The sequence below is a fragment of the Polistes canadensis genome, unplaced genomic scaffold, assembly GCF_001313835.1.
Source record: "Polistes canadensis isolate GaletaPanama2010 unplaced genomic scaffold, ASM131383v1 scaffold_151, whole genome shotgun sequence".
Taxonomy (NCBI): Eukaryota; Metazoa; Arthropoda; class Insecta; order Hymenoptera; family Vespidae; genus Polistes; species Polistes canadensis.
The window spans coordinates 55,584-82,298 of NW_014569698.1; the positions used below are offsets into that span (position 1 = coordinate 55,584).

Sequence of the window (26,715 nt, forward strand, 5' to 3'; positions counted from 1 at the left end):
TATATATATATAATCAGGTTTTTATTGCACAACTTACAAAGTTTTTTACAATGTTTTAAAAAATGCTTAAAATATTAATTGAATTTTTTTTTTTATTTAAGTTCGGCGTATTATTCATACATCGTTGCATATATCAAAATAAAATCTTTATTCATTTATCTTTGTGCAAAATTCAAATAGAGATAATAAGATTTTTATTTAGTTGGAAAATAAACAAAAAAAAATCATGTGTTACTTTTTTTTTAATACTTACACGAAAGGGTTCTATAGGAGGTAACTCAATTTCTGGTATGCCATCTTTCAAGTATGGTTTGAGATGATGAAGAGAATCGATCAGGCAACTTTTTAAATTAGGATCATTACTAGAACATTGCTTCACGTATTCGGCTAGAAAACATAAATATTCTTCTTTTATTCATATTAAAATTGTGCAATGGAAAAAAAAGAATGTTATAATAAATCGTTTAATCCATTTGGAATATTTGTTTTTTTTTTCTTTTTTTTTTCTTTTTTTAATTTCATCTATAATATCGTGTAATTTTTATAATTCATTTATTAATCTTATCTCTAGATTTATTTATTTTTAATATAATATCATTAATATAACATTAATTGTAAATAATAATATGTAATTTTAGTTGTTATATTAAAATATTTAGAAAATATTAATGATATTTAATATAAAGTCACAATAAAATGAATAATCAATGTTCATATAACTCATGAAAAGAAATAATATGTGAGCCATGATTTATAAGCTAAATTCTCAAGACTCTATCTATCTCTCTCTTTCTATAACTCCGTTGATTTGAACTTTCACCGATTTTCCTTAAACGAAACATACAGCGTACTTTTCAATCGTGTCCACGCGGAAGTTAATGTTAACTCGTTGGTCAAATTACGATAGTCGATCAAATTACTTACGGTTAGATTCCAACGATAATGTTGTCATACTATACACAATGAATAGCAATCCTATTAATTGATTTTTTATCGACATCTTGAAACCTTCTTATATATTTATTTTTCTAGCGAGAAAAATAATATGGTAACAATTGTTTAAAATATTAAATACGATCGTTAATAAAATATTTGCTGGAAATTTTTACACCCCCGAAATGAAAGTTGAAATTTTCTTTTCACAATGACGACGATGTATACGAAGATAATGATGATGATGATGATGATGATGATTATAATGATATGGTGATAATAATTATAATGATAATTATAATAATGACGATGATTATGTTGCTTGATTATTATTTCGTTGTCTCTTTCGACGAGTATCTCACAAATCGCGGATACCTACTAAATGGCACCGCTAAACTAAGACTGTATATGCAAGAGGGCATTGACAGATGCTAGATCGTTGCTGCACTCGGATACTTTCACTGCTGCAACACGCACCTGCGCCTCTTTCGTCTACTAGAAAAAAAAAAAAGAAAGAAAGAAAAAAAAAAGAGGAAAAAAATTAAAAAGAGAAAAAAGAAAACAACGAATTACTTTTTGTCTCTAATTCTTTCTTACTCGCTTATTGCAGAATATTTGTAAACGTAATCAAGAGAGAAATAATATCCACTGAAAATATCAGAAGGAACGAAGAAATATTTAAAGAAACAACAACGATTAACGGAAAGAAATTGAATCGAAAATCTATTTTAACACCGTTGCAATGTAAAATTTTAAATAACAATAAATAATCATATCTCGCGCGATGTTAATAATAAAATTAATATTAATAATGAATGATAAATTTGTGTAAGATATTAAAATTCGCGTATAATTTGTAGAAAAATAATTAAAATATTTAACACATTATTTAAATAATGAAATGGCGAAAAGATGAAAGGTGTAGAAAATAAATTTGTGCGTAACTAGTATTCACTGTCGAACTGTGTGAATGTTAAGATATAACTCTCGGAAATTTCATATGTCCAAGAGATCACATACAACTTTATACTTTTATTTGACATTGAAAATAATAAAATTAGCATGTGCGCATGCGCATTTTTCGAGAATTGAATGATTAATTTTTAAAATATATGTTTTTTGCTTAAATGCAAGAAATACGAAAAATAAATACATCATTGAATACAATGGCCTTGAGTTTAAAAATAGGAGAGAAAAAAATAATAAAAATGTTAAATCATCGACTAAGAAAGATGAAGAAGAAACATTTGTTTATGAATAATTTTCAATAGAAATTGTTAAAATATTTTAATTTAAAAAAAAAAAATATAATTTGTGTAATACTTTTATTCAAATATAACGAGATTTGATGAGCTTAGTACTTTTATTTAAATGAANTATATAAATAAAATATTAAAAATAGTGGATTGATCAATAAATAATAATTACAAGTATATTTGAATGTTTTAAGATGTCTTGATGGAACTTGATCGATAATATTATGTAATATTACGTAGAAGATGATTAAGGAAAAAATATAAACATCAAATAAAGGATAATAAAAAAGATTTGAAAATACTTCATTAACATTAACGATAATAATTCTTAGAAATATGATAGCATAAAATACTATGATATTTTGATAGATGAGATAACTTTTTTTCGTCGATAATATTTTTCTTTTTTTTTCGTTAATAAAATATATAATAAAAATTATTTAAACATTTGATATAACGTAAATATCGAAAAATATATTGTTAAATAGAGAAATTATTTTGTTTGTCGAAATGAAAATCGAACTTGTCCCAGATTCGTTTAGACTGGTTTTTCAACATTCTCCATTTATGTCTTCTTGTTCTACGATAAAACGAAACTCTTGATGTGAGAGTTCCTAGGATTGTTAAATCCATGAAACAGTCACGAATGTAATTACGTTTTTATTTCAAAAACTTTGACACAGATTCATTTATCTCTTCTATATATATCTCTCTCTCTCTCTTTCTTTCTCTATCTCTGTTTCATTCTTTCTCTCTTACTCTAAAACATTAGTTTCAGCCTGATGAATGATTTCACTTAATGACAAGGGTGTATAACTGGGTTGCATTCACACAAGGGGCACAACTAATTTTCTTTAACATATTTGGATATAGATAGAATTTTTACAAATAATGTATACGAATGAACAAACAGGTTCATAAAATTAATATAATTAATGAGTGAATATAGATATCAAATTTATTTATTTATTTGTTTAACAAGAAAAAAATGATAAAAATAAATTTAATGAATAGAATATTACGAGAGAGAAACGCGTGTGAATTTATATTGATAGAACTAGAAGTATTGAAAAAGAGAAAGGACGAAAGGTTTAGGAAATGGAGAATGATGATGATGCATACTGAGTTGTCTTCGTACAGGGGTAAAGAGATCGTCATTACAAAAGATCCCGATATATAATATCAACAAATAATAGATATGAATAAATTATTAATTTCATTAATGAAATCGATGAAATTATTAAAACAGAAAAAAAAAACGAAAATATAAATTAATAATAAGAGAAAATGACAACGGTGTATAACGGTTTGCCTTCTTATAGGAGTAAATTATCCTTACAAAAGATATCTTGATAAAAATAATTTGACCAAATAATATATTTGAATAATATTATTGCACATTTAATTAATAAATATAATACTTCAAATAGATTTATATTGATGTTCTTTTTTCAAGGATTTTAAGAAATACAAAATGACGGAACGTTCAACAAGGGGATTTATATATTACAACGTCCAATTGAAAGGATCATTAAAACAGAAAGAAAAGATTTGGAAAGATAGATAAGGAATGAAGGATGGAGAAAAGAATGAGTGGAAGGGAGAAAAAAAATATATGTGAACACGTTATAAATAAAACAAGAAAAAAGAGAAAATAAAAACGGAACAAAATGACGTTGATGTTTCACACGGAGCTTACTTATTATATAATTAAAACTTGTTTAACCCATTTGCATTATGCGTTTACTATAGCTTTCTTACTCAAACATCAACGACGTTCAATTGTCGACTGACCTATATAACCGATCAAATTCTCACAGATAAACAAACTAATGCTTCTTATTCGGAATAATTTGCATTTGGTGATAGCAGACAATCGCAGTTCGTGGATATATTCGCGCTTGGATACAAATGGGTTACACACATGTGTGAAAATAAGTTGCTTCATGAAAAGTTATATCGTGATATTAAAATCGAGCGTTAAAATCCAACCGATCTTCCCAGCGTAATAATTATATAACATCGACCGAAAATGTTACAGGAAAGTATGGGACGTTAAGCCGATTCTCAGATGTACTGTTGAGAGTGAAAGTGTAAGGAGTGTTCGCGTATGCTCGAATACAACGGGTATATCACATAGTAATTCGTTTATTTTCTAAAAGTATTGACGTTAAGTTTTGCAGTAACTATATAATAGTTATCTATGGATAGATATATGTATATGAGTGTATGTGACTGAGCGAAACATTAGAGGAGTATTGCAAGATTTATTAATCATTGTCCAAACGTATGTAATTTGCTTATTTATATATTGAATTATTCCTTATGTGTGTGTGTTATTATCGTTAGTTATTTAAACAAATAATTATCGTCAATTTTATTTTATTTTAAAATCGTAAAAAAATTTTAACGTCAATTATTTTCTCTATAATTTCTTTTTTATTCTCTATAGTAAAATCTATTATGACATTATTAATATTTGTTTCGATATATTTAAGAAATTTAGAAAATTATATTATTACTTCATTGAACCAATCAAGAACAATTATTCAAAATTTACCATCAATTACGAATTCTTTGTTGTATCTGGTTCAAGATTGGATTTCATCTGATTTGGATTTAAGTGTCTTCTGAAGGCGCTTCGATCGCGGTTTTTTTTAACATCCTACCCGGTTTTAGTCTCATTTCGGGTTTATTCCTCTCTCGTCAAGGTGATTCATATAACTATCTTCTTATATTTTTATTAATTTGGAAATTAATCGAACGGTGATCGTCATTATGAAAAAGTGTATAATAGTTTACGCAGTATATTTTATTTCCTGTGGATTTGCTTCTTCCAATTTTGGTAAGTAAAACATAAGAAATGAATTATTTATAATGAATCATTTGTTTTAATTTAATGAATTTTTGGAATAAAATTTGTTGTTCAATTCTCTTATCACAAGGCTCATTTGATTTTAATTTGATAAGTTCTCCCATGACCTTTCGTTTTGAACAATTTTTGTTACTCAATTTGTAATTGTACATAGAAACGCAATTGATACTTCGCAAATTTTTGTATTAAAACAGAAAGATATATTTTAACACGATGTAAGTTATATCAATTTATAAAAATGTAAAACAAAAATATTATTATGCTAATGGATTAAATATTGTATTAAATATAAATGATTATTTAACATTCTCTCTCTCTAAATTGTTAAATATAATTAAATGTTAATAAAAAAAAGAAGGAAGTGTAATATAATATAATATAAATAATTTTTTAAAAGGTGTTGGTTGTGTAACAATAATTCATTAATTATTCCGATAATATGATGAATAAGTTCGAAAGTAACTATACGCGTACGCATAACCATATATAAGCTTACTTATCGTATGTAAGTAAAATTGCGAAATTATTTACAATAACGACACGAATAGCAGATTTCTTTTACAAGAATTCGTACGCGTGTACAATAAATTACATTTTGTGTAACATTTTGATCATTTTTAATAATTGAAAAATAATAATTATTATATTTTCACTGAATAGAGTTTTTTTGGGGGAGTATTTTGTATTTTTGTAAAAGAAATAAACATTTTTATAAAAATATTCATCGAATATATTCGTGGATAATCTTCGGGTTACTTTCGAAAATTCGTTGCATTTTTATCGTTTCTTTTATTATTAATATGAACAAAATTTATTTCATGACCGAGTCTTATATTCGAAAAATTAGGTTAAAGAAAACGTAAAAAAGATAAGAGATAATAAGAAAAAAAAACAATTTCTATCAATATTTTTAATCGTTTGTAATAAGAATTTTGTTCAAAATAAAAATCAATATTCAAATCTCGATAAAAGTTGTGTAAACAATATTAATACAAATCCAACTGACACCTACAGTGTACCTTTTTATTAACATTTCAATTTATGGCACTTTGACATTTAATAAATTGTATATTCACAATATATGGGAGGGGAAAAAAAAAGAAATAAAACAAAAATAAAATATTAATTGAAATAAGACAATCGGTATATAAGTAACGCATACATGTATAGGATAGATAAAAAAAGAAAAAATTACAAAAAAAAATTAAGCGTGCTAAAAATTCTTTTACCAAAATCAATTTATTTTCTTTCAAAATATCAATATAATATATCAATATGTCAACATTAACAGAATTTTGTTTATAATGCAAACAAAAAGATTTTTCTCGAAAGTTTTGTGAAAAAAAAAGTGACTTTTAATAAATGGATTAGGTATTATTTGCTTATTCTATAAATATTCATATATATATAATCATTATTTTTTTAGATGACCATTTCAAAAACTGTCATCCAAACGTAGCTGGTTTTGACGTTTGCATACGAGAAGCATTAAATGCTATTCGACCATATTTCAAAACTGGATTACCACAATACAATGTCGAACCATTCGATCCATTTTTTGCAAGAGAGATTACCGTTAAACGAGGGGTTACGAGTTTTGGATTTACTCTGACGCTTAGAAATGTTACCGAGAGTGGATGGTCCAATAGCAAAGTGACCAAGTTTGTCAGCGATATACATAATTCAAAAGTATTTAATTTATAATAAACAAAAAGCTAATAAATTATTTTTATATTATTTTTAAAATTATATTATTGTTTTTTAAAATTGTGTATTTTTCATCTTTTTTCAGATCGTTTATACGCAAAGTTTTCCGGAAAAATTATTATTCGGTGATTACGAATTTTTTGCTGGATTATTCGGAACATCGATAAGTAACAAAGGAAAATTTACTTTGACTTTGTGTAAGAAAATAATTAATATAACAGTCATAGAATTTTTTTCAACTTGTTTTAATTCTATAAAAATAGTAAAGAATTATTTGATTATTTTCTTTTTCTTTCACAGACGATTTAATCCAAACAACGACTATTACAAAATCTCTGGGTCAGAAGATAAACGTAAACATCAATGTACAGACTATAAGAGATTTGAAACTTCACATTACGAATCTTTTTCATGGACGAGAAATACTCGAAGGTGTACTCGATAAAATAATTAATGGGGCTTGGCAACCAGGATTCGTATTAACTAGAGGAATTATTAATGAATTAGTATCGACTGCATTTACTGAAATATTTGATAAGGCATTCAGAAATTTCCCATTTGAAAAAATCATTAAACCTAAACCTATTCGTATTTGAATCAAAAAAGAATATTACTGAGAATAATAAAAGGATATTACTTAAATAAGAAAAAAGAAAAAAACCCAATTGATATTTTCCCCTAGATTTAAAAAAAAAAATATTATAATTAATTTATTTATAATATTATTGTTTATATATTTTGTTTCAATAATAAATACGAGAAGTCTACTATTAGCACTCATGGATAATTAAAATCGTAGCTAATAAAAACGTTTTAATACTTATTGTCATTATAATACTTGACGTCAGTGCCAGTTTTTTTGTTCTTTTTTTTACTTATTTATTTTTTATCACGTACTCTTTATTTTTTTTTTATTCTTTTTTTTTATCTTAAATATATTATATATAATTGCAAATCATCGTATTTTATAAATTCTCTCTCTCTCTCCACTAACAATAAATAATAAATATAAGTATTCGTTTATTTAAATATTTAATTAATTTTGACAAACAAATGCAATATTTTCTTTCATTTTTTCTTCTATTCACAATTATTTCTTTATCTTCAATAATTTCGTATATAAATATGTTCAAATAAAATTAATTAGTTTTCTTTATTGAAAAATGGAACACTTTTATTATTATATTTAAGCTTCAAACCTCTGTTATTAATTAATTAAATACTCGGTATGTGCAAACTTTTGACAGATTTAACGTTAATTGGATTTAATTATTTGAATTTTGTTAACAAGCTAATTCAATCTTTTCGTTTTCTTTTTTTATCTGTAACAAAACTATTTTTATTATATATAAAATTTTCTACGCAAATAGATATGTGTGAATATAAATAAAAGTGAGTCATATTTTTATTTATTCAGAATTTTCTAATTATAGTGTGTTAAAAAAGATTTTTAAATATTTATAAAAATTCTAGATATCATGTTTATTGATATTTGTGATACTGTTGTGAAAAATCTTCATCTGTCTTGATAAAATTATATCTAGAAGCTATAGTGGTTTACCTTGAAAAGTTATTCGGTTATTGACCTGACATTCTTACAAGCTAAGAAACCAGATCTTTTCTTAAGTTGTCTCCTCGCATGTTCGATAAGTCGAAACGCAAATTAAGCATTAAGAAATTTTACTTGAGTATCTTTCGACAAAAAATAACCCAATAATATTTACTTATAATATAATAAAACAATTTTTCTCTATATATATATATATATCGTGTTAACAATTTTTTAAGCGTGTTATTAATTAATTAAAAATTTTACTGCAAAAAAAAAAAAAGATGAATATTTGAAAGATCCCAAAACAAATGTATTCGCAGTACATCGAAGATATTAATTGGGAAATAAATTTGAATCACGTAGTTGCGAGAAATTTGAACCGATTAACGGTGCTTAACATACATTTAAAATCATGACAGTTAGATACTGTTTCATATATTTTTTTTTTCCTTTTTATTTTTTTTTTCGATGACGTCTTTCATCCTGACGTCTTTTGTACGTGCTAGCTTTCTTTCATAGCATTGTCTAGTTAATATTTTTTTTTATGGCTTGTTGTATCAGAAAAGAACCCTCATTCCTCTACCACACCATATCAAACGTGTCTAGAAAATCATTAACAATTTACGTCACAACTACGTTTTTCGAATCTATTATATTATTTTTTTTTTCAAGCCCGTGTACGAAATTTTTTTCCTATTACAAACTGCAAATCTTATATTATTTGCTGATATTATTTTTTTCTTTTAATCTCTCGTTCTACATTTAACATTTCTCGATGAGAAAAAGAAAGTTTTGTTAAACATCTGATAATTCGTCAATGTATGTGTATCTATGCATATGTATATGGTTTTAATTATCGTTAACTAGGTTGTTTTTTTTTTATGAAATTATCGTCTCGATCAGTATACTTATTTCAATGATGAGAAAAAAAAACGATCATATATATATATATTTTACTATATGATTATCGTGTGAATTATTTCTTATTAATGTCGATCATTTTGTGCGAATTATTTATTGCAAATAAATATTAATTATTAAGTATTAAAAATTACGTTAGATCGAGTATCAAAATGAAAAAAAAAAAACAAAAAAAAAAAATAGAAATAAATGACTCAATAAAATAACCTAAAAAAAAACGTAATAATAATTGCAAATAGTTGATCTTGAAATGAATGCAGGTGTATACACATCTTTCTAATAACACACTTTCACTAACACAAGTCGTAACATAAATTACCGTGTCAATTAAAATAGGTTGTTGTAGTATATATATTATCGGTCGTTAAGCTTGTGAAATCATTTTACGATGGTTTAAAAAAAATGTAAATCACAAAATAAAAGATGACTCTTCAACGAGAAATGTTTTTCTAAAATACACGAGTTGGGGGTGTTATTAAATCAACTGAAATAATATTGAATGTAAAATAATGAAACTACATACATTAATACTATACTTGAAAATAATATTATTCAGTAATTGAGCATTTGTTTAATTGAAATTAATTGTTGAAATTTTCTCGTGCACTCTTTTGTTATAACAAGAGTATACATATTATAATAATTTTTTATTGTAAATGAATTAAAACAATAAAAGGATATAACATAAATTGAAGAATATAATATTATAACTAAAACAATATATATTGACTAAAATGAAATGAAGAAAACTAGAATAATATTTAACGCGAAATGTGACTTCCAAATTTAAAACCGGTTATGGTGTTTACTGTTAATCTGTTTGATGCCTCAGCCATCAAGCCTGGAGAATCTCTCTCCTGGTTTTATTTGATTTATATTTATTTTAGACACCGTGACACATACCTGTATATTTCAGAAATTTAATCACCCGTTTACATATTTTATTTTCTTTTTATATTTATTTACTATAAAAGAAAAAAAAAAACAAACACAAAATGAAAATTCTCTGTTATTATTAAAGATCCAAAATTTGTCCTCAAAAAGGAACACAAAAAAAAGATATCAATTATTTTTCTATTCATCTTGTGACAATTCTTTTATTCTTCCTTTCATTTTCTCGTTTGCTTTACGTATTTAAAAATTGATTTTAAACTAATTTTTCTCAGACCATTTTTGCGACCTATCTGTATAAACGCGTTAAGAGTGATGTCTTGAGTTGTGGTAAATGATTTGGAAGACAAACAAAAAACGTTTAATGTAAGTAAAAAAAAGAAAAACAATTATACGATTTCCGAGGAAAGCTAGAATTCACGGTAAAGATTTTCTTTCTTTCTTTCTTTCTTTCTTTCTTTCTTCCTTTATCTCTCTTTCTCACCTTTACACATTTCTCCTACTCTCTTCTTTCTTCTTTCTTTGTCAGATATGCCCTCGGCATTCTAACGGGGGGTGGACGCTCAGGGGGGGGGAGCAATGTCAAGGTGTTATAAGTCCGCGAGGATTCTTCAGAAGCGGTCATTTCACGCGAAGAAATTCGATCGGTTCAAAGTGTTCCCCCAAATTGTTATTAAAGAATAAAATTCTGATAATAAATATATTCAAGGCTATTATTAAATTATCACTTAATAGATCTAAGTGAGAAAATAATCGAAATAATGATTCAAATAAATAATCCTCGTGTACTCGCATACGTGTTTATACTATGCTCGATTTTATTTAGTTTAGTTGATGCTATTGGAAAATATCGCGGCCTTGAATTTTTAGAATCTTGCTCTAAAACTGATCCTAATTTGGAAAATTGTCTTGGCAGATCTGCCAATGTTCTCGCTGAACATTTTCGAAATGGTAAGAAAGATTTTTATATATTATTTATTTATTTATTTATTTAATTTTTATTTCAATTCGTATTCTTATCTGTGTATATATGATATTTCTATATTTAAATTTGTTTTATCATTGTTATTAAGTTTTCTTTTTATATTATTTGCATGAGCAAATAGTTAGGAAGATATATATTTATTCGTTTATGGATTTGTGTGATTTAAATAAATATGATAATGGTTAGAAAGTTAGGACATCTTGTAAGAGAAGTTTGAATACTATTTAAAATAACATTTTCATTGTAATTGATTGATACACGTGCAGAAAACTTGATGAGAGTTGCTTTGTTAGCGGAAGCAGGTTATAACGGTGAATTCGAATGGTCACTTGTTGTCCTACATTCCAATTACTTTGTACGGCACTGTGTAGTACCCGAAGAATATGAATTTGTATACTCCATTGTGAAGTTTTTTTGTTATTTCTCACTTATTTGTTAATTTTAGTGTATTTTTATTAATTTCATTTGTTATTTATATTTTTACAGGTCTACCACAATTAGGGTATCCCGAGGTTGAACCAATCATTTTAGACGAACTTCATATAGCTCTCGGAGGTGGTCCTAATGGATACAAAGCTCAATTTATGGATATTCATGCAAAAGGAGTTTCATCGCTCAAAGTTACTGGTTTCAGAGCAAGATTATCAGATGATGAAGTACAATTGCAACTAGTTCTCAGTATTCCTAAAATTAGGGCTGATGCAAAGTATAGGTCAAGTGGCACACTTATTCTTGTACAGGCTAGCGGTGCTGGAGATTATTGGGGAAATTATGGTATTATTTTTTTTTCTTCTATTTATTTATGATATATAATAACAATACAAAAAAATGTATAAAATATTTTACATTAATTTTATACGGGTCATATATTTTACACACATTAACATTTTATATATTTAAATATCAAATATTAAAATTAAATCAATTTTTTTTCTTTTTCAATATTAATTAATTAAACAATTTTCTAATAATAATACGTGTGAACAAAAGAAATTGAAAATACATAGAAAGTAGTTTGTTTTTCTAATAATTATTCTAAATGATTTCTTTTTTTAATATATACTAATTATATATTCTATATTTACTTTGAATATCCAACTAATACTTACGTGATTATAAAATGTAAAATAAACTTTAAGTAAAAGTTGCCAACCATTCAAACTTTCACCTTCAACGTTAGAAAATTTGTTTACTTAAATTTTTATTGTTATTCAATTAAATCTAATAAGAAATTAAATCTTCTCGTTTTGAAAATTATAGACACTCATTTAGAATTTTATCAGAAAGAGAGTGTTTTAGAATTATTTTATGAATTATAATCTACGCCTGTCGACAGGCAACCCGATATACACCGCTGTATTTTCGATCTTAACTCATAAATATTTTTATGCCGTTATTTTTTTTTTACAGAGGGAGTTAAAGCCAAAGTATTTATCAGGGCGAAACCATATGTTAATCAAGGTCGTCGTTTTTTGAGGTTGCAACAATTAAAAATGGACTTTAGTGTACAAAATATTAAAATGGGAGTTGAAAATGTACACGATGGCAATACTATATTACGTAAGTATAATTTTATTTTGTTCTTCTTATATTTTCCTGTTATTTTTATTTTTTTGGAAGAATAAATGTTATATTAAAACTTTGTTCTTTTTTTTTTTTAGAAGCCGCATTGAATTTATTTATTAATAGCAACAGTCAAGAATTGTTAAAAGAAATGAAACCAGATTTGAGAAGAAAGTTGGTCCAAGTAATGTCGAGTTTCGTCGAGAAAATATTTTCACAAGTACCGTACGATGCTTGGATCAAGGAATAAATAGGACGATTATATTCTTGATCGTATTTATATATATATATATATTTTCGATCATCAAAGACTGCTACTTAAAAAGAGAAAAAAGCACGCATTTATGTAAATGTTTTTTTTTTTTTATTTGTTCGCTAACGTATTCGTATAGTTGATATGCCTACGTAAATATGATTTTTGAGGGAAAAGAAAGAAAATATTATATTAATAATAATGATAATAATATATTTCGTTTAATTAATAATTATTATTATTAATTAAATGAAAGAAAAAAAAAGAGTTTTGCCAGTATTTGGGTTTATCATAATGTGCCGTTAATTATGCCAGTATAATGGATAAATTAAATTGAAAAATATCATTCTTTTTTTTTGATCTCTTTTAGATTATTATTTATTAATTAAATTAAAAAAGAAAATATATATAAGAATGATTAATATCTTTTCTTTTTTTTTTTTATATAAAGTTTACAGTCATAATTACCGGTACAAATGATTTGGGAACATATTTTTGTTAACAATGATTTTTTTAAAACTAACTCAGTCTTCTGACGATTTGAATCTTAGCCATTTTTTTTAATCGTTTTGTTGATCGTGTAGATAGATCGATTAGTTAAAAATTTATTACTTTTTTTTCTTATTCTTCTTCTACTTCTTCTTCTCTTCTTCTTATTTTGTTATATTAACGTTAAATTATATGTTACGCGTATTGTACATAATTATTACATTTTTTTTTGTTCACATTGTGCAGATAAAAAGTAAGAAAACTCGTTGGATTGTTTAGAAATAAGGTATTTTTATGTTTCTTTGTTTTTTTTTGTTTTTGTACAATTGTGTATTTATTTAACAAATTACGTCATTTATTTTGGCCAGATAATAAGATCTCTTATGAGATATGCACTATATGTACTATGTGGTAAAATTCGTGGAACTTATTAGAATTTATAATAGAACTAATTTTATATCCCTACGTGACGGTATTGTCTGAAATGTTTTTATATGATTTTCACGTTTTGATACTTTTATCATATTTTTGATCAAATTTTTATTCCAAGTTGGTATCATTTAAGTAAGAATATTGTCAAGCGTTATTACAACGAATTATTATAATTATAACAATTTCAAATATCCTTTTTTTGTAATTCATTAATGAACAAAATTAAAACAAATTACAAAATATCTATAATTGCAATTTTTATTTCAACATAAATAAAAAGTAAATATTTTTGAGATATTTTGTTGATTTTAATTGCCATCGAATTAATTTATTATTATCAACAAAAAATTTTTAAACTTTTTATTATAATTCATTATATTAATACACAATAACTATTCGCGAATTAGTTTAATTTTTTATTTATAATACAGATCAATTTCAATTGCAAATAATTTTCTCTGTATGAATTCATCTCACACACACACACATTTTTAATTTCAAATAATTTCTCTTTAATTTGAATTTTCATTTCTTTTTTTTTTTTATTATCTAAATTGCAATTTTTGATATAAATTTTTATTTTGTCATTGAATTTATTTATCATTATATTCAATAATCTCAATCAACTCTATGTCTCTTATATGTTTTTGTAAAAAAGATTAATAATGATATCATCGAACGTCAAAGCTTTATAGACGTCAATGAGAGATGAGTTCTCTTAAATTAATAAATCAATAATCAATGGTAGAGATGGAGAATATATCAATGTGTTTGTAAAAAAAAAAATAATGATCAAATGTCAAAAGAAACGTAGTTCTTGAACATTAATTGATAAGTTGATGCATGTGTCCTTCGAATGAAAAGATACGTGCTAAAACTAAGAACGTTGAACCTTGAACAAATTCTCTTTGTATCAAATTCGCATAGCTAATTTTTTTAAATACTTTTTAATCGATACGAAATTATGCATCTTCCAATTCGTTTTTACGAGTTTATTTTACTGAAATCGTTTGGATTATCTCAAACTACTAATAAACAAAAAAAAAAGAAAAAAGAAATAATAATAATACAAAAAAATATGAAACAATAAACATAAAAATGAGAGGAACCTTGGAAAAAATTCTCATCAACTGATTGATTAAAAGAATACATTCACGTGGCAAGAGTTTTAATAGTTTTTATACTGAATTTATACGAAAAGGATAATCTTCGTTCATTATTTTTACGTGCCATTTTACTGTACTCGTTAGAATAATCGTTAACTATCGATAATATATCTTTATTGTATTACTTTGCATCGATTTTTGTTTCTATCTTTCTACCCCCTCCCCCTCCCCCTCCTCCCTCCTCCCTCCACCCTTCACTAAGTTTTTTTTATTCAACGATAATAAAAATAAAAATATAATGTGCCTCTATAAAAAATGTTCTCTTCAGTTCTCAATTAAAAGAATATTACATTCGCACGATTTTAATACTTTTTTATATTTTAATTTATTTCAAACAGTAAATATATTGAAATTATTTTTACGAATCTGTCTAATTGATATTCATTTACGAATCTGTCTCTTATAAAAATTCTTTAGAATTATATATTCTTAACTATCTAATTAATCTTCATTTTATTATACTTCCTACCGATTTTGTGTGTCTTATATCCCATTTATATTTTTCCACAAGGATAATAAAATTGAAAATTAAAACATTAAAAGAAAAAAAAAAAAAAAGCAAAATAAGAAAAGAAAAGAGAAGAATTTTTGTCATCGTGTGTTTGCCAAATTCAATCTTGAGTGATAGACGTAGAAAACTGTAAGATTCCTTGGCTCATTTATAAAAGGGAGAGAGAGAGAGAGAGAGATGACAGATAAAGATGAAGAAGAAGAAGATGAAGAATAAATGAATGTCATCTAGACTCGAATAGCCGGTTGTTGTTAAATAATATCTTACCATTATAAAACGTACGAGCGATTACAAGACAAAGAATTACATGTTCTTGTATTCTGACAGAACAGGAGATTGGTAATCTCAGATTAGACAGTTTTGGTTGAATATATAATTCGATGTTTCAAGTAGATTCTTAAAAATTGAGAAGTTGTTATTGAAAATGAACAGATTGAACAGACTGTTACAAACTGCAATAACAATTAATTTATATCGCGTATAATAACACTAATCGTTAATAATAAAAATTAATGGGTGATTATATATAAGAATAGAAAAAAAAAAGAAAAATAGAAGGAAATATTGACCGAGGTCTCTTAGTTTTTTCAATACATTATCATTTAGGATGATTTTATCTTTGATTCATATATAATAGCACGTAAAAATCGATCGGGATTAAAATATAATCGATATGTTACGTATTTTATACGCTAATCTTTTTTACCCGTTGCTCGAGTATGAAAATAAAACAGCATTTCTCAACTTACAATGATCTAATATTCAAATATTCTAATACTGTTTCTCTTTAATGAGATCTCATACAAATGATAGTTGCTAGAGTTACGTTATTACGAGGAAAGTAATTTATCATCAAGTCACACTTCGTGATACTAATCGTAGATAGCTTTTTTCATCTAATTCACAATAAAATTGTGTATTAATAAAATGAATTTCTAATATTCTGTAAAATCATGGTAATTACGAATCACACGTTTATGAATCTATTTGTATTTTTTAAATCGATATTCATTTCATTACCGTATCATTAATTTTAATGATACATACACGATATACACGGACTTTATAATGTTCTTAATTTTTTCTTTACTTTAAGTCTTATTACACACAAGCTATATTTATTATAGTATAATTATACTATATCATAATACCTACTTGATTTTTACAATAAAGTGTAAGCAGCTTATTATTTCAACACACACACACATACAAATTGTTTTATATAAAAGTTATGTGATATTTAAAGACAAATATTATAACATTTATTGTTTTTTTAATTTGTTGTAAAACTTCAAGCTCATTAATCCAAATAATTCTACTTATTTTTTAATCTTTTAGATACTAATAATTTTTACTAATTATTTTTCTTAAAAATATATAATGCACACATACTCTTAAACTTTAACATTTCACTTAAATATGAATACATATGAAGACGATTATTTAATTTAAACGGTGAGCTAGTGAGCTATTCGAGTGAGCCACTATAGTGATGCGTCTTGCCTAAAAGGTTAAATAAGAATCTACAATTTTTATGTTTACATGAACACAAAATTTAGTTATTTATACTTGAGTTCTTAAAATAAAATGATTCATAGAGGATCGCAGTATGAGGAAAATAATTAATTAGTAAGAAATTTTCAGAATGTTCTCATTATATGTTTTTTTTTTTTTCAAATTCTTAATAAAATGCAGCTCAGTCACGGTCGTATTTTTAACATAATTTTCTATAGAATTATTTCCTTTTCACTTAGAATTTTCTTGTCATTAATATACAATATATTTTTATATTTCCTCTTTGCTATTTAAAAAGAACAAAATCTCGTATTATTATTATTATTATATCTCGTTTTGTTATCAACATCATTCTTAACTATCTATAAAAATATAATTAAATAATTTCTTTTTTTTGTACCAAAAAGAAAAATGTATTAGGGTTTTGATAAAAAAATAAATAAATAAATAACTAAAAAACAAAAAACAATATTGAGTTGAGAAACGCTGAATTAAAGAAAAAAAAAAAAAAAGGAGAAGAAGAAGCATCCATTCCTATGATAATTTCTTTGCTGATAATTTAGAATGTTCGAAACCAACAATTCTTTTGCTTGCTTGCTCTTGGCTTTTATTTCCGGATGAGGATGTAAGTTGATGCATTATGCAATAGCATTATTACGTCACATTGTTGATAACTTCGTCGACTTTTTTGACCTGTAGAATAACAATTTTAACTTAGTAGATACTTTAATTTTTTCTCTATCTCTCTCTCTCTCTCTCTCTCTCTCTCTCTCTCTCTCTCTCTCTCTCTCTCTCTCTCTCCCTTTTTCTCTTTTTCTCTTATCCACTTACGATTATAAATTCTATTATGCTATACACAATCAATAAGTAGTATTTATTATTCATTTAAGCATAATTAAAAATTTAATTTATAATAATAGGATAAATTAAAAATTATATTAATTTGATTACAGGATAAAACACAAATGTTAGACCATTAAGTATGAAATGTTCAATTTTGAACTGAAAGTAATCGGAACAATTAAAACGTTTAATACTTTATAAACTTATATTTCCTTTTTTACATTTTCTTTTCAATATAAATTAATATTGCAAATAATGGTAATAATATCATATTTATGAAATTTAATGGAAGATCTTCAAATTTGTATTTAGTTTATTCATAATATAACGGATACTTTCTTTTCTTTCTTACGATAGATTATTAATTAATATTTTGTAAATAATGGTCATACGCCAAATTAATGAAATTTAAAATGTATAACAATATAAAAATATTTATTTTTTATTTTCTTTCTCTATTATAAAACTTCTATTCTAATTTTATTTATTTTTTTAATACATTCAACCACTGAATTAGATTATTATTTTACGTTATACGTTAACGATAAACATCAATAACTGATTTCAATTTCAGGTATAAGGAAAGATTGAACGGTAATGGGGTAAATTCAAAATAATCTTAATTTTATTCAAGAATACTCTCTTGATCTTTGTGTTTTACCATCCTAGTTTTTTGTTTCTTTTTATCTTCTTCTAGTGAATAATTTCTTATCAAGGATATTTAGAATATTGTTGTTCCAGGGACATAAATTAACATTGTAGATAAGATATTTGCGATTTAATGCAGAAAAAAAAGTAAAATTTGCATATATTATTCAAATTTATTTGTTCGATAGATTTCAAATCGATTATTAGATATATATAGATAAATTTTAAGGATAAGTATATATACCAATGTGTTGCATGATTTAAAATTATTCATTGTTCTTATAATCTATTCTTCCTTTTGATTTTCCTTGATGTAGATCTGTCCTTTTGTTTTTCTTTTAAACTCTTCGTGGTAATGTTAAATGTCACATGCTTACACATCAATATTTATAAATATATATATATATAATAATTAATACACCTCTCACGTTTTTTATTAAAATTCTTAATGCATATATGTTCTGTGTATAAGAAGTAAAGGTTAAATTAACGTCATACGTTCATACACAATGAATAAATTGATATAGACGCGTTGTTAATTTAACTTCTAATGTTTGAAAAATACAATCAAAAATTAATTTGTTTATTTCCATTTTCCTCGGCATTCGAATTTCTTACATTTCTTACAAATATACATGCGATTAATAAATAATAATCGGATGTTATTTATACGTTATTTTTTCGTTACCGTTTACGTTCTTTTATTCATTTCAAGAAAATACATTTCTCACTTGAGTTACTGTGATTTTTACAAAACTTTAAACGATCATCGATACGCGGCGAAGCCGGTGTGTAAAGTTGCATAAATAAATAAATTATTAGAAGATATGTTTCCATTTTCTTACATGTTAACTTATAATTATAACAAGGTTATATCAAAGTAGATGGATTTTCTTGTCTTTATTTTTTTGCGAAAAAAAGAGCAAGTCTATATCATTACTGCTTTTTTTTTTTTTCTTTTAGTTTTATTTTTATTTAATGTTAATCTGTATGATAATTCTGACAAATAAAAGGGGAACATCAAAATATTAAAGCAAGTATCGTAGAATCAATTTTAGATTATAGATCATCAGGTAATTTACAAAACCTTCAATATTCAATCATTTATTTATATACTTTCTTTATATTTCATTCTTTGAATATATATATTCCAAGATAAAACAAATTATTAATTTATTTAGTTCACTTTTTGTATTATTTTCAATCAAATGTGTATAGAGACGATTATTTATGTCAAAAAAATGTAATCCACATTTTTTCACGATAATATTTTCATTTATTATATTAAAAGAAAATTAAAAAAACTAAATTAGATTTTAATATTTTTGTTTGTTAACAAAAAAAAAAAATTTTTCAATTTTATTCCATTCAAGAACAATTCTCACAGTTAATTTGTATAAATGTATGTATAAGTATACTTACCGATGATTATATTTACCTGTACAGGTCGTAGATTATTAACATAAGAGAAATAAAAGAAACAAAAAAAGAAAAAAGAAAGAGAGAGTGGAAAATAAAGAAGAAGAAAAAGTATCTTAAAGAATCTGCCAATAATAATAAGAAGTTTAAAAGGTCAATGTTAAACTTTAAGCGTTTAACAAATTAACATAGTGCGGTTTATACATGTTTAGTGGTTTATCTTTTTTTATCATCCCTCTCTTCTCAACAACTCTCTTTTCAATGAATATCCTTGACTTTGAATCTAAAAGAAGTAACCTTCGTATACGCGTGCACACACACGTTTATAAATTTATGATTAATATATAGACATGCATGTGTGCGGGTGTGCAGGATATATAAGTGTAAATAAGTAGGGGACAAAATAAATGAATAGTAAATATTTATGTGTGTGTGTGTGTGTAGTATAGGTACACTTAAGTATATATATATACATATACATATACATATACATATATATATATATTTTTTTTTATATCTGTATATGTATGTATAAAAAAATAAATGCATTGATATATAGGTGTGTGATATATGAGTGTAATGGTATAATGTGGTAGACAATTGTTTCAGTGACTGTAACTCTGACTAATTTTGAATAACTCAAAGATGGTAGATGGTGGATGGTGAGGACCGGGGGGAGGAGAAGTATACCACTATAAGGTTCACGCACGATTCACTCTTATTCACTTCGAGTCCGAGCATCAACCGAGAACCATTCGTGATTTGTGTTTCCTTTTATTAAATTCATTCAAAAGGATATTCTTTATTCCAATCTTTATATTTTTATTTTCAATTTTTCTTATATATCAGATATATTAATCATGAAGTGTTACGTTTTGTTCTTATTCAATTTAATCTTGTTCCCTACGATCTTCGATTTTGGCCAATCGATGGATTTACGTGAGTACAAAAGAAATTATATATTAAATTAATTTATTTATTTAATAATTTTTGTTTTTTTTTTTTTCTAAATTAAATCCTTGTTTTATTTTAATTGTTGCATTATTGAAGGATATAGGAGTAAGGTGAAAATGTTTAATTTCAAATATTTCTTAAAGTTGTATCTCACATTTTTCATGAAAAGACGACACACATTCAAATTCTTTTTTATTTTACAAATTGCATAAGATTTTTTTTTTATTCGTTAAATTTAGACTACAATATATAATTTTAGGAAATTTTTCTTTCAAATAGCAACTGTTAACACAGGTTAATAGATCATTTATTTATTTACACCCTGTTGGCCCAGTAAATGGACATGGTTTTACAAAATAAAATAATTCTAAATTTTATAACAATTATATTATAACACATTTTAAATTCATCTTCCTTTTTTTATTTTGTAATTTTTTGAAATTAAATTATGCACATTAGATTATCTTATCTTTTCAACTTGTACGGAATATTAAATTCATTACACTTTTTTAGTAACTATAATTGTTTGTTAATATTATTATGCTAAAAAATAATTAATTTTTAAATTTTATTCCGCTTATATTAGTCCTGTATAAAATTTCATCAATTTATATATATATATTTCCTTAATTAATAATTTTATTTCTTTCAGCTGATTTCATTCACGTATGCAAACGTAACGATCCCAATATCGTTTCTTGCGTCACTGAAAGTGTCGAATCTTTAAAGCCATATCTTCAAAAAGGTGTACCAGAGTACAACATTCCGTCATTGGAACCACTTTTATTGAAAAACTTAATTTCTACCGAGAAAGCTGGTCTCAGGATAAATGCTAAGGATGTAGAAGCCTATGGTGCCAGTGATTTCACCATAACCGATTTGAAGTAAGTTATGATTCTATCGAATTTCAATCAAATCATGAACGATTAAAAACATAACACGTTTTATTACGATTATATAATATTATTGTTTTCAAGAAGCATTCTTGAACAATAAATTACGTATGAATATATATTCCTCATGAATTTTTATTATAAATCTGTCACACGACAGCTGATTCTAATTCATTAGTCAACGATTGTTTATTTATCTGTTTAATATTAAAAGATAATTTCTTTTTTTATTTTTTTTTTTTGCTTAATAGAATAGAATCTTCATTGTTATATAAAAATTTAACGCAAAAGATAATAAAACATTGGAATAATTATTTAAAATAATCTTATAGTATTAAAAAAAAAATATATATATATAAAAAGAATTGTATATTACGAAAAGAAAAAGAAAAAAAAATTCAATATCGTTTCTAAATACAGAGAAAAGAATATTATTTTATTTTATTTTATAATTTGTATTTTTATTTTAAAAATTAATCTCGAAGGATACATGGAAATTTTTGGCATTTATTTGGAATCCGATGGAACCCGAACTATAAAAATGTAAAAACGATATTGAATATTTAATAAAAGATTACGAATGCAGGAAGTCAGAAATTACTGTTTAATGGGGAAGAGCGGGGATCGTATTACAGCATAGTTAGATCATTTGAATATGTTATCTTTATCGTAATTCCCGTTATTGTTAATCACGTGAATTAATATAATTATAATAATAACAAGAAGAATTACTCGATACCTTTTGTACAGTCATCTATGTGATATATTTTATTAACCTGCAAAACGAGTAACAATGAAAACGTGTTCAAACAATTACGAACGATCAATGAACTTGTTTTATTTTTTTAAACGGAGCATTAGACATTCGTTTTAATTTTTTTATTTTTTGTTATAATTTACTTTCGTCTTGTTTTTTTTAGAAAATTTTTTATTCGATATTCATTAATAATTTCATACGAGTTTTATTGGTATTTTTATTTTATTTTATTTTATTGTTACGTTAATGCGAATGATTTTCTGAATACGAAGGTAAGTCTTTTTATTGTGTAAAATAATTAAATAGCAAAAGTTGTCATGTTGGAATATTGTTTTTTCTTTTTTTTAAATATTAAATAACAAAGAAGATTTAACATATGTAAATGTTACACAGGATCATTCTTTACATTCTCATTATTATTTAAATTGCTATTAATATTTAAAAGAAAAGCAATTTAAAAAAGAAACAAAACCAAGTGAAAAAACATGTGTCAGATAAATTCATTTGTAAAGGATTTTTGTGTGTATAATTTTTTAAATATTATTTCAATGATTGCTAGAATTTGATTGGAAAAAGAAAAAAATAAGTGAAATAAAGTTGTTCAAGAGAGACAGATAAACGAACAAATATTACAGTCTCTCTATCCTATCCTTTTTTTTTGTTTTTATTTTTTAATAAGTATTATAAAAAAAAACACTGTGTGTGTAAAATCGAAGACGTTCGGCTGTAATTTCAATGGTTACGGATATTTGATAGAAAAACAATGAATTAAATGAACAATAAGGAAATAAGTTAAAATAATTGTATATATACTTGTATATTACGACGAACTATCGTTTCCTATCTTATTTGAAAAAAAAAGAAAAAGAAATAATAATAATAATAATAATAATAATAAAACTATATTACATAAACGATTAAACCAGATAAATCGATTTAAACGTAACGTTTCATTCAGTGATTCGCTAGTTTCGCACGAGTGATCATCGCTGACATTTTATAATAGCAAAAAAAGAAAATAAAAATAAAAATAAATCAATATAATTACATAGATTGATCATTCCAATCCGGGAAAGCAAGATTAATTTATATTCCGTTTATGGTATCGAGTAAGACCGTGACACGAGTGCTTGAAACGCGAATTCGAAAACAATTGTTATGTTACTAAACGCGTATGCTTGTTTGTTACCTGTAACTTAACGGAAAAAAAGAAAAAACATAGAAAGAAAAAGAAAGAAAAATAAAAAAAAGGAGGATAATAGTTGATAGATAATAAAATAGTGAAGACCAACGGATATGACCATTAGAAAAAAAAAAAAAAAAAACTCTTGTTGACCTAGAAACTATCTTTCCTCGTGATCTTGATTTTATTTATTCCTTTTTACTTTTTTCAACTTTCCTGTTTGTTCGACGGTTACGTCATGATTCATCCAAAAAATATCCTGTTTGATTTCTTTTCTTTTTCTTTTTTCTTCTTTTTTTCCTACTTTCGTGTGAGTTCATTTATCGTGCCGGACACGTAATTGTGGAAAGGTCAACAAACGATTCTCCTAGTTCTAGATTTGTATCAAATTTGTATCACATTTTAGTCCTCCTTGAATCTAATTTTTTTATTTTCGTTTCTCTTGGATATTTTTACATATTTTTTTTTTTAAGTAACGATATTCGTCCAAGCATTTTCAAATATTGTTATTCAATAATTTTCGAATGACTATGTACATATTTTTTTTTAATTGCAAGTGTTTATTTTCATTGTTTAAAAATATTAAGATATTGATACATTATAGATCATTTTAAACTATTCTGGTATTTTGACTCATGGGAAACCTGTGTTGAAATTTGGTAATCAATGTTCCTCAAATTTAATCTTTGCTTTTTTTTTTTTTTTGGAAACTTTTTAACATTATTTTCCATTAATAAAATTTTGCGTTTAACTTTGATTATGCATATTCCATGAATCAAATCTTCACTTCTTGTCTCAATAATTTTGCAGTATTCATTTTCAGTGTTCAAGAAAATTACAAAGATCATTTCAACTAGCATTACTCTGAAAAATGATAGTTAATTCTAATATAATTGAACAATTCATAGCCAATTAGTACCTGATTTTAATTATCCAAGAGTTCCAAGAATCAAATCTTTTCTTCTTTTTAATACTTTTGAAGTATTCATTTTCATTGTCAACTACAATAATTCTAAAAAAAAAAAACAAATCAAAAGAATATATAACTAGTCAGTGTGAATTTATTGCGAATTATTCATTGCACCGTGAATAACAAATTAATATCTAATTATCTAAGAAGTTCCAAGAATTAAATCTTCTTTTCTTGTCTCATCAATTGTGAAACATTCATTTTTTGATTGTCCAAGAAAATTAGAAAAATTGTCTAATAGTTTAATTTGAAAAAAATAAAAAGAATAAAATATATGAATCATTTTAAAACGATTGAACTATTCGTAACAAATTAATATCTGATTTTGAGTATCCAAGTTCGAAAAAATCAAATCTTCATTTCTATTTTCGATACTTTTGAAGTATTCAGTTTCATTGTCCAAAAAAATTACAAAATTTATCTCTCTTTCCTAGTAAAATTCTAAAAAAAGAGAAATAAAATATCAGTTCCTTCAAAAATTATTTAACGATATATAAATAAATTAGCACCCGATTTTTTGATGATTCATGTTTCAATAATGGTATTTTTTTTCCCCTGTTTCGATAATTCAGAGACATTAAGATAGTCAGCAAGAAGGAATCCTTAAGAAAAAATCAATTTGACTGTAAAATAAACAAACATAATATTATACATTACATTAACATATTCCATTCTAAAACATAAAAAAAGACTCATATTATTATCTTTCAGTATAATCCGTAAAAAAGAAAAAAAAAACAAAAAGGGAATACAAATTTATTCGATAAAAAAAAAAAAAAAAGAGATAAAACAAATCAATAATTACCTTTATTTACCTTTGACAAAAATCAACGAACAAGTTATATTAACATATACTTTTCTTTTTTCCAAAAAAAAAAAAAAAAAAACAAAATAATAGGACAGACTTCGACAATTTGCAATTCGCATTGGAGATCAAATTACCGCACTTACACATCAAAGGAAATTACGATATCAATGGGAGAGTATTACTTTTACCAATTCAAGGATCCGGACCAATGACTGGAAATTTCACCCAATGCACCGGATCGGTCAAAATACGTGGTGGAACGAAAGAATTACCTAACGGGGAGCATGAAGTTTTCATCAATGATTTTACAATGAAAATAACAGTTGGCAAGGGTACAATAAATTTCGAAAATCTTTTTGGCGGTGAAAAGGTTCTCGGTGATGTAATCAATAACGCAATAAACAGCAATTTCGATGCTTTCCTATCGGAAATGCAACCGTTCGTCGAGAAAGCATTGTCCGATGCATTCCGCGAAATAGCTAATGGTATTGTCAGTAATTTCACTTACGAACAACTTTTCCCTACAAATTAATAATTCAACCAAGTAGAACACAAAAGAATGAAAGAAAATACGTACATTCGAAGTTAGACTAAAGGAATGAAATAAAAGATAAAAAATAATAAAAAAAAAAAAAAAAGTAGACAAAAGAAAATCCCGATATATAGAGAAAGATACGGATGACGAATGGTGATGATAATGATGATGTCAATGATCAATGAATATTGATAATTTGTCATTGACATTATTGACAATTGAAAATACTACCTCTGAATTTTACATATATATGTATGTATGTATGTATGTATGTATGTATGTATATCTTTATAGATCAAACGATAAGATTTAAACACGTCGAAAATCATTCGTATATTAGAATTATTTTGTTATCTTAAGAAATGTGAATTACTTCATTTAACTATGTTAAAAATTGTTCCATGTTACCTTTAATGATAACGTTTAATCGTGTAAACATTTGATCAATACTTTCAAAAGGTAAACATAATCTAATTATTAAATTTAAAGCATTGTCTCTTAGTTCAGTATTTTATTTTATTATATCATCTCTATCAGTATTCGTAATGTTTAATTTAATTCGTATTGTAATATTTATGCCTGAGATTCGAACTAAGAGGAATGACGTAATGAGATTACAAAAACTTCATTAATGAAGATTTATAATCTTATATATA

The 26,715-nt window shown here is 25.1% G+C and overlaps 3 protein-coding genes across 3 annotated transcripts; all 3 read left to right on the top strand.

Moving 5' to 3' along the window:
* Nucleotides 1-4,967: 4,967 nt before the first annotated feature.
* Nucleotides 4,968-7,367, top strand: LOC106788702. The gene is made up of 4 exons (XM_014752188.1): nt 4,968-5,034; nt 6,491-6,753; nt 6,857-6,968; nt 7,072-7,367. Exons 1-4 carry the CDS (start codon nt 4,968-4,970, stop codon nt 7,365-7,367), a joined length of 738 nt encoding a protein of 245 aa, XP_014607674.1.
* A 3,529-nt stretch (nt 7,368-10,896) lies between these two features.
* Nucleotides 10,897-12,933, top strand: LOC106788703 (protein takeout-like). The gene is made up of 4 exons (XM_014752189.1): nt 10,897-11,086; nt 11,607-11,894; nt 12,531-12,680; nt 12,782-12,933. The coding sequence occupies exons 1-4, from the start codon at nt 10,897-10,899 to the stop codon at nt 12,931-12,933; spliced, it is 780 nt and encodes a 259-aa protein (XP_014607675.1).
* Nucleotides 12,934-20,661: 7,728 nt separating this feature from the next.
* On the top strand, nt 20,662-26,163 carry LOC106788712 (circadian clock-controlled protein-like). Its single transcript, XM_014752197.1, has 3 exons — nt 20,662-20,898; nt 21,566-21,797; nt 25,615-26,163. Exons 1-3 carry the CDS (start codon nt 20,820-20,822, stop codon nt 26,054-26,056), a joined length of 753 nt encoding a protein of 250 aa, XP_014607683.1. The 5' UTR covers nt 20,662-20,819; the 3' UTR covers nt 26,057-26,163.
* The last annotated feature ends 552 nt before the right edge of the window (nt 26,164-26,715 follow it).

Bases quoted from the DNA above. Each gene is read 5' to 3' on its own strand.
- LOC106788702 (XM_014752188.1), top strand. From the start codon at position 4,968: ATGAAAAAGTGTATAATAGTTTACGCAGTATATTTTATTTCCTGTGGA. The intron at 5,035-6,490 runs GTAAGTAAAACA...TTATTTTTTTAG, and splicing joins ATTTGCTTCTTCCAATTTTG to ATGACCATTTCAAAAACTGT. The intron at 6,969-7,071 runs GTAAGAAAATAA...TTTCTTTCACAG, and splicing joins AAAATTTACTTTGACTTTGT to ACGATTTAATCCAAACAACG.
- LOC106788712 (XM_014752197.1), top strand. From the start codon at position 20,820: ATGAAGTGTTACGTTTTGTTCTTATTCAATTTAATCTTGTTCCCTACG. The intron at 20,899-21,565 runs GTGAGTACAAAA...TATTTCTTTCAG, and splicing joins TGGCCAATCGATGGATTTAC to CTGATTTCATTCACGTATGC. The intron at 21,798-25,614 runs GTAAGTTATGAT...ACAAAATAATAG, and splicing joins TTCACCATAACCGATTTGAA to GACAGACTTCGACAATTTGC.
- LOC106788703 (XM_014752189.1), top strand. From the start codon at position 10,897: ATGATTCAAATAAATAATCCTCGTGTACTCGCATACGTGTTTATACTA. The intron at 11,087-11,606 runs GTAAGAAAGATT...ATATTTTTACAG, and splicing joins CGCTGAACATTTTCGAAATG to GTCTACCACAATTAGGGTAT. The intron at 11,895-12,530 runs GTATTATTTTTT...TTTTTTTTACAG, and splicing joins AGATTATTGGGGAAATTATG to AGGGAGTTAAAGCCAAAGTA.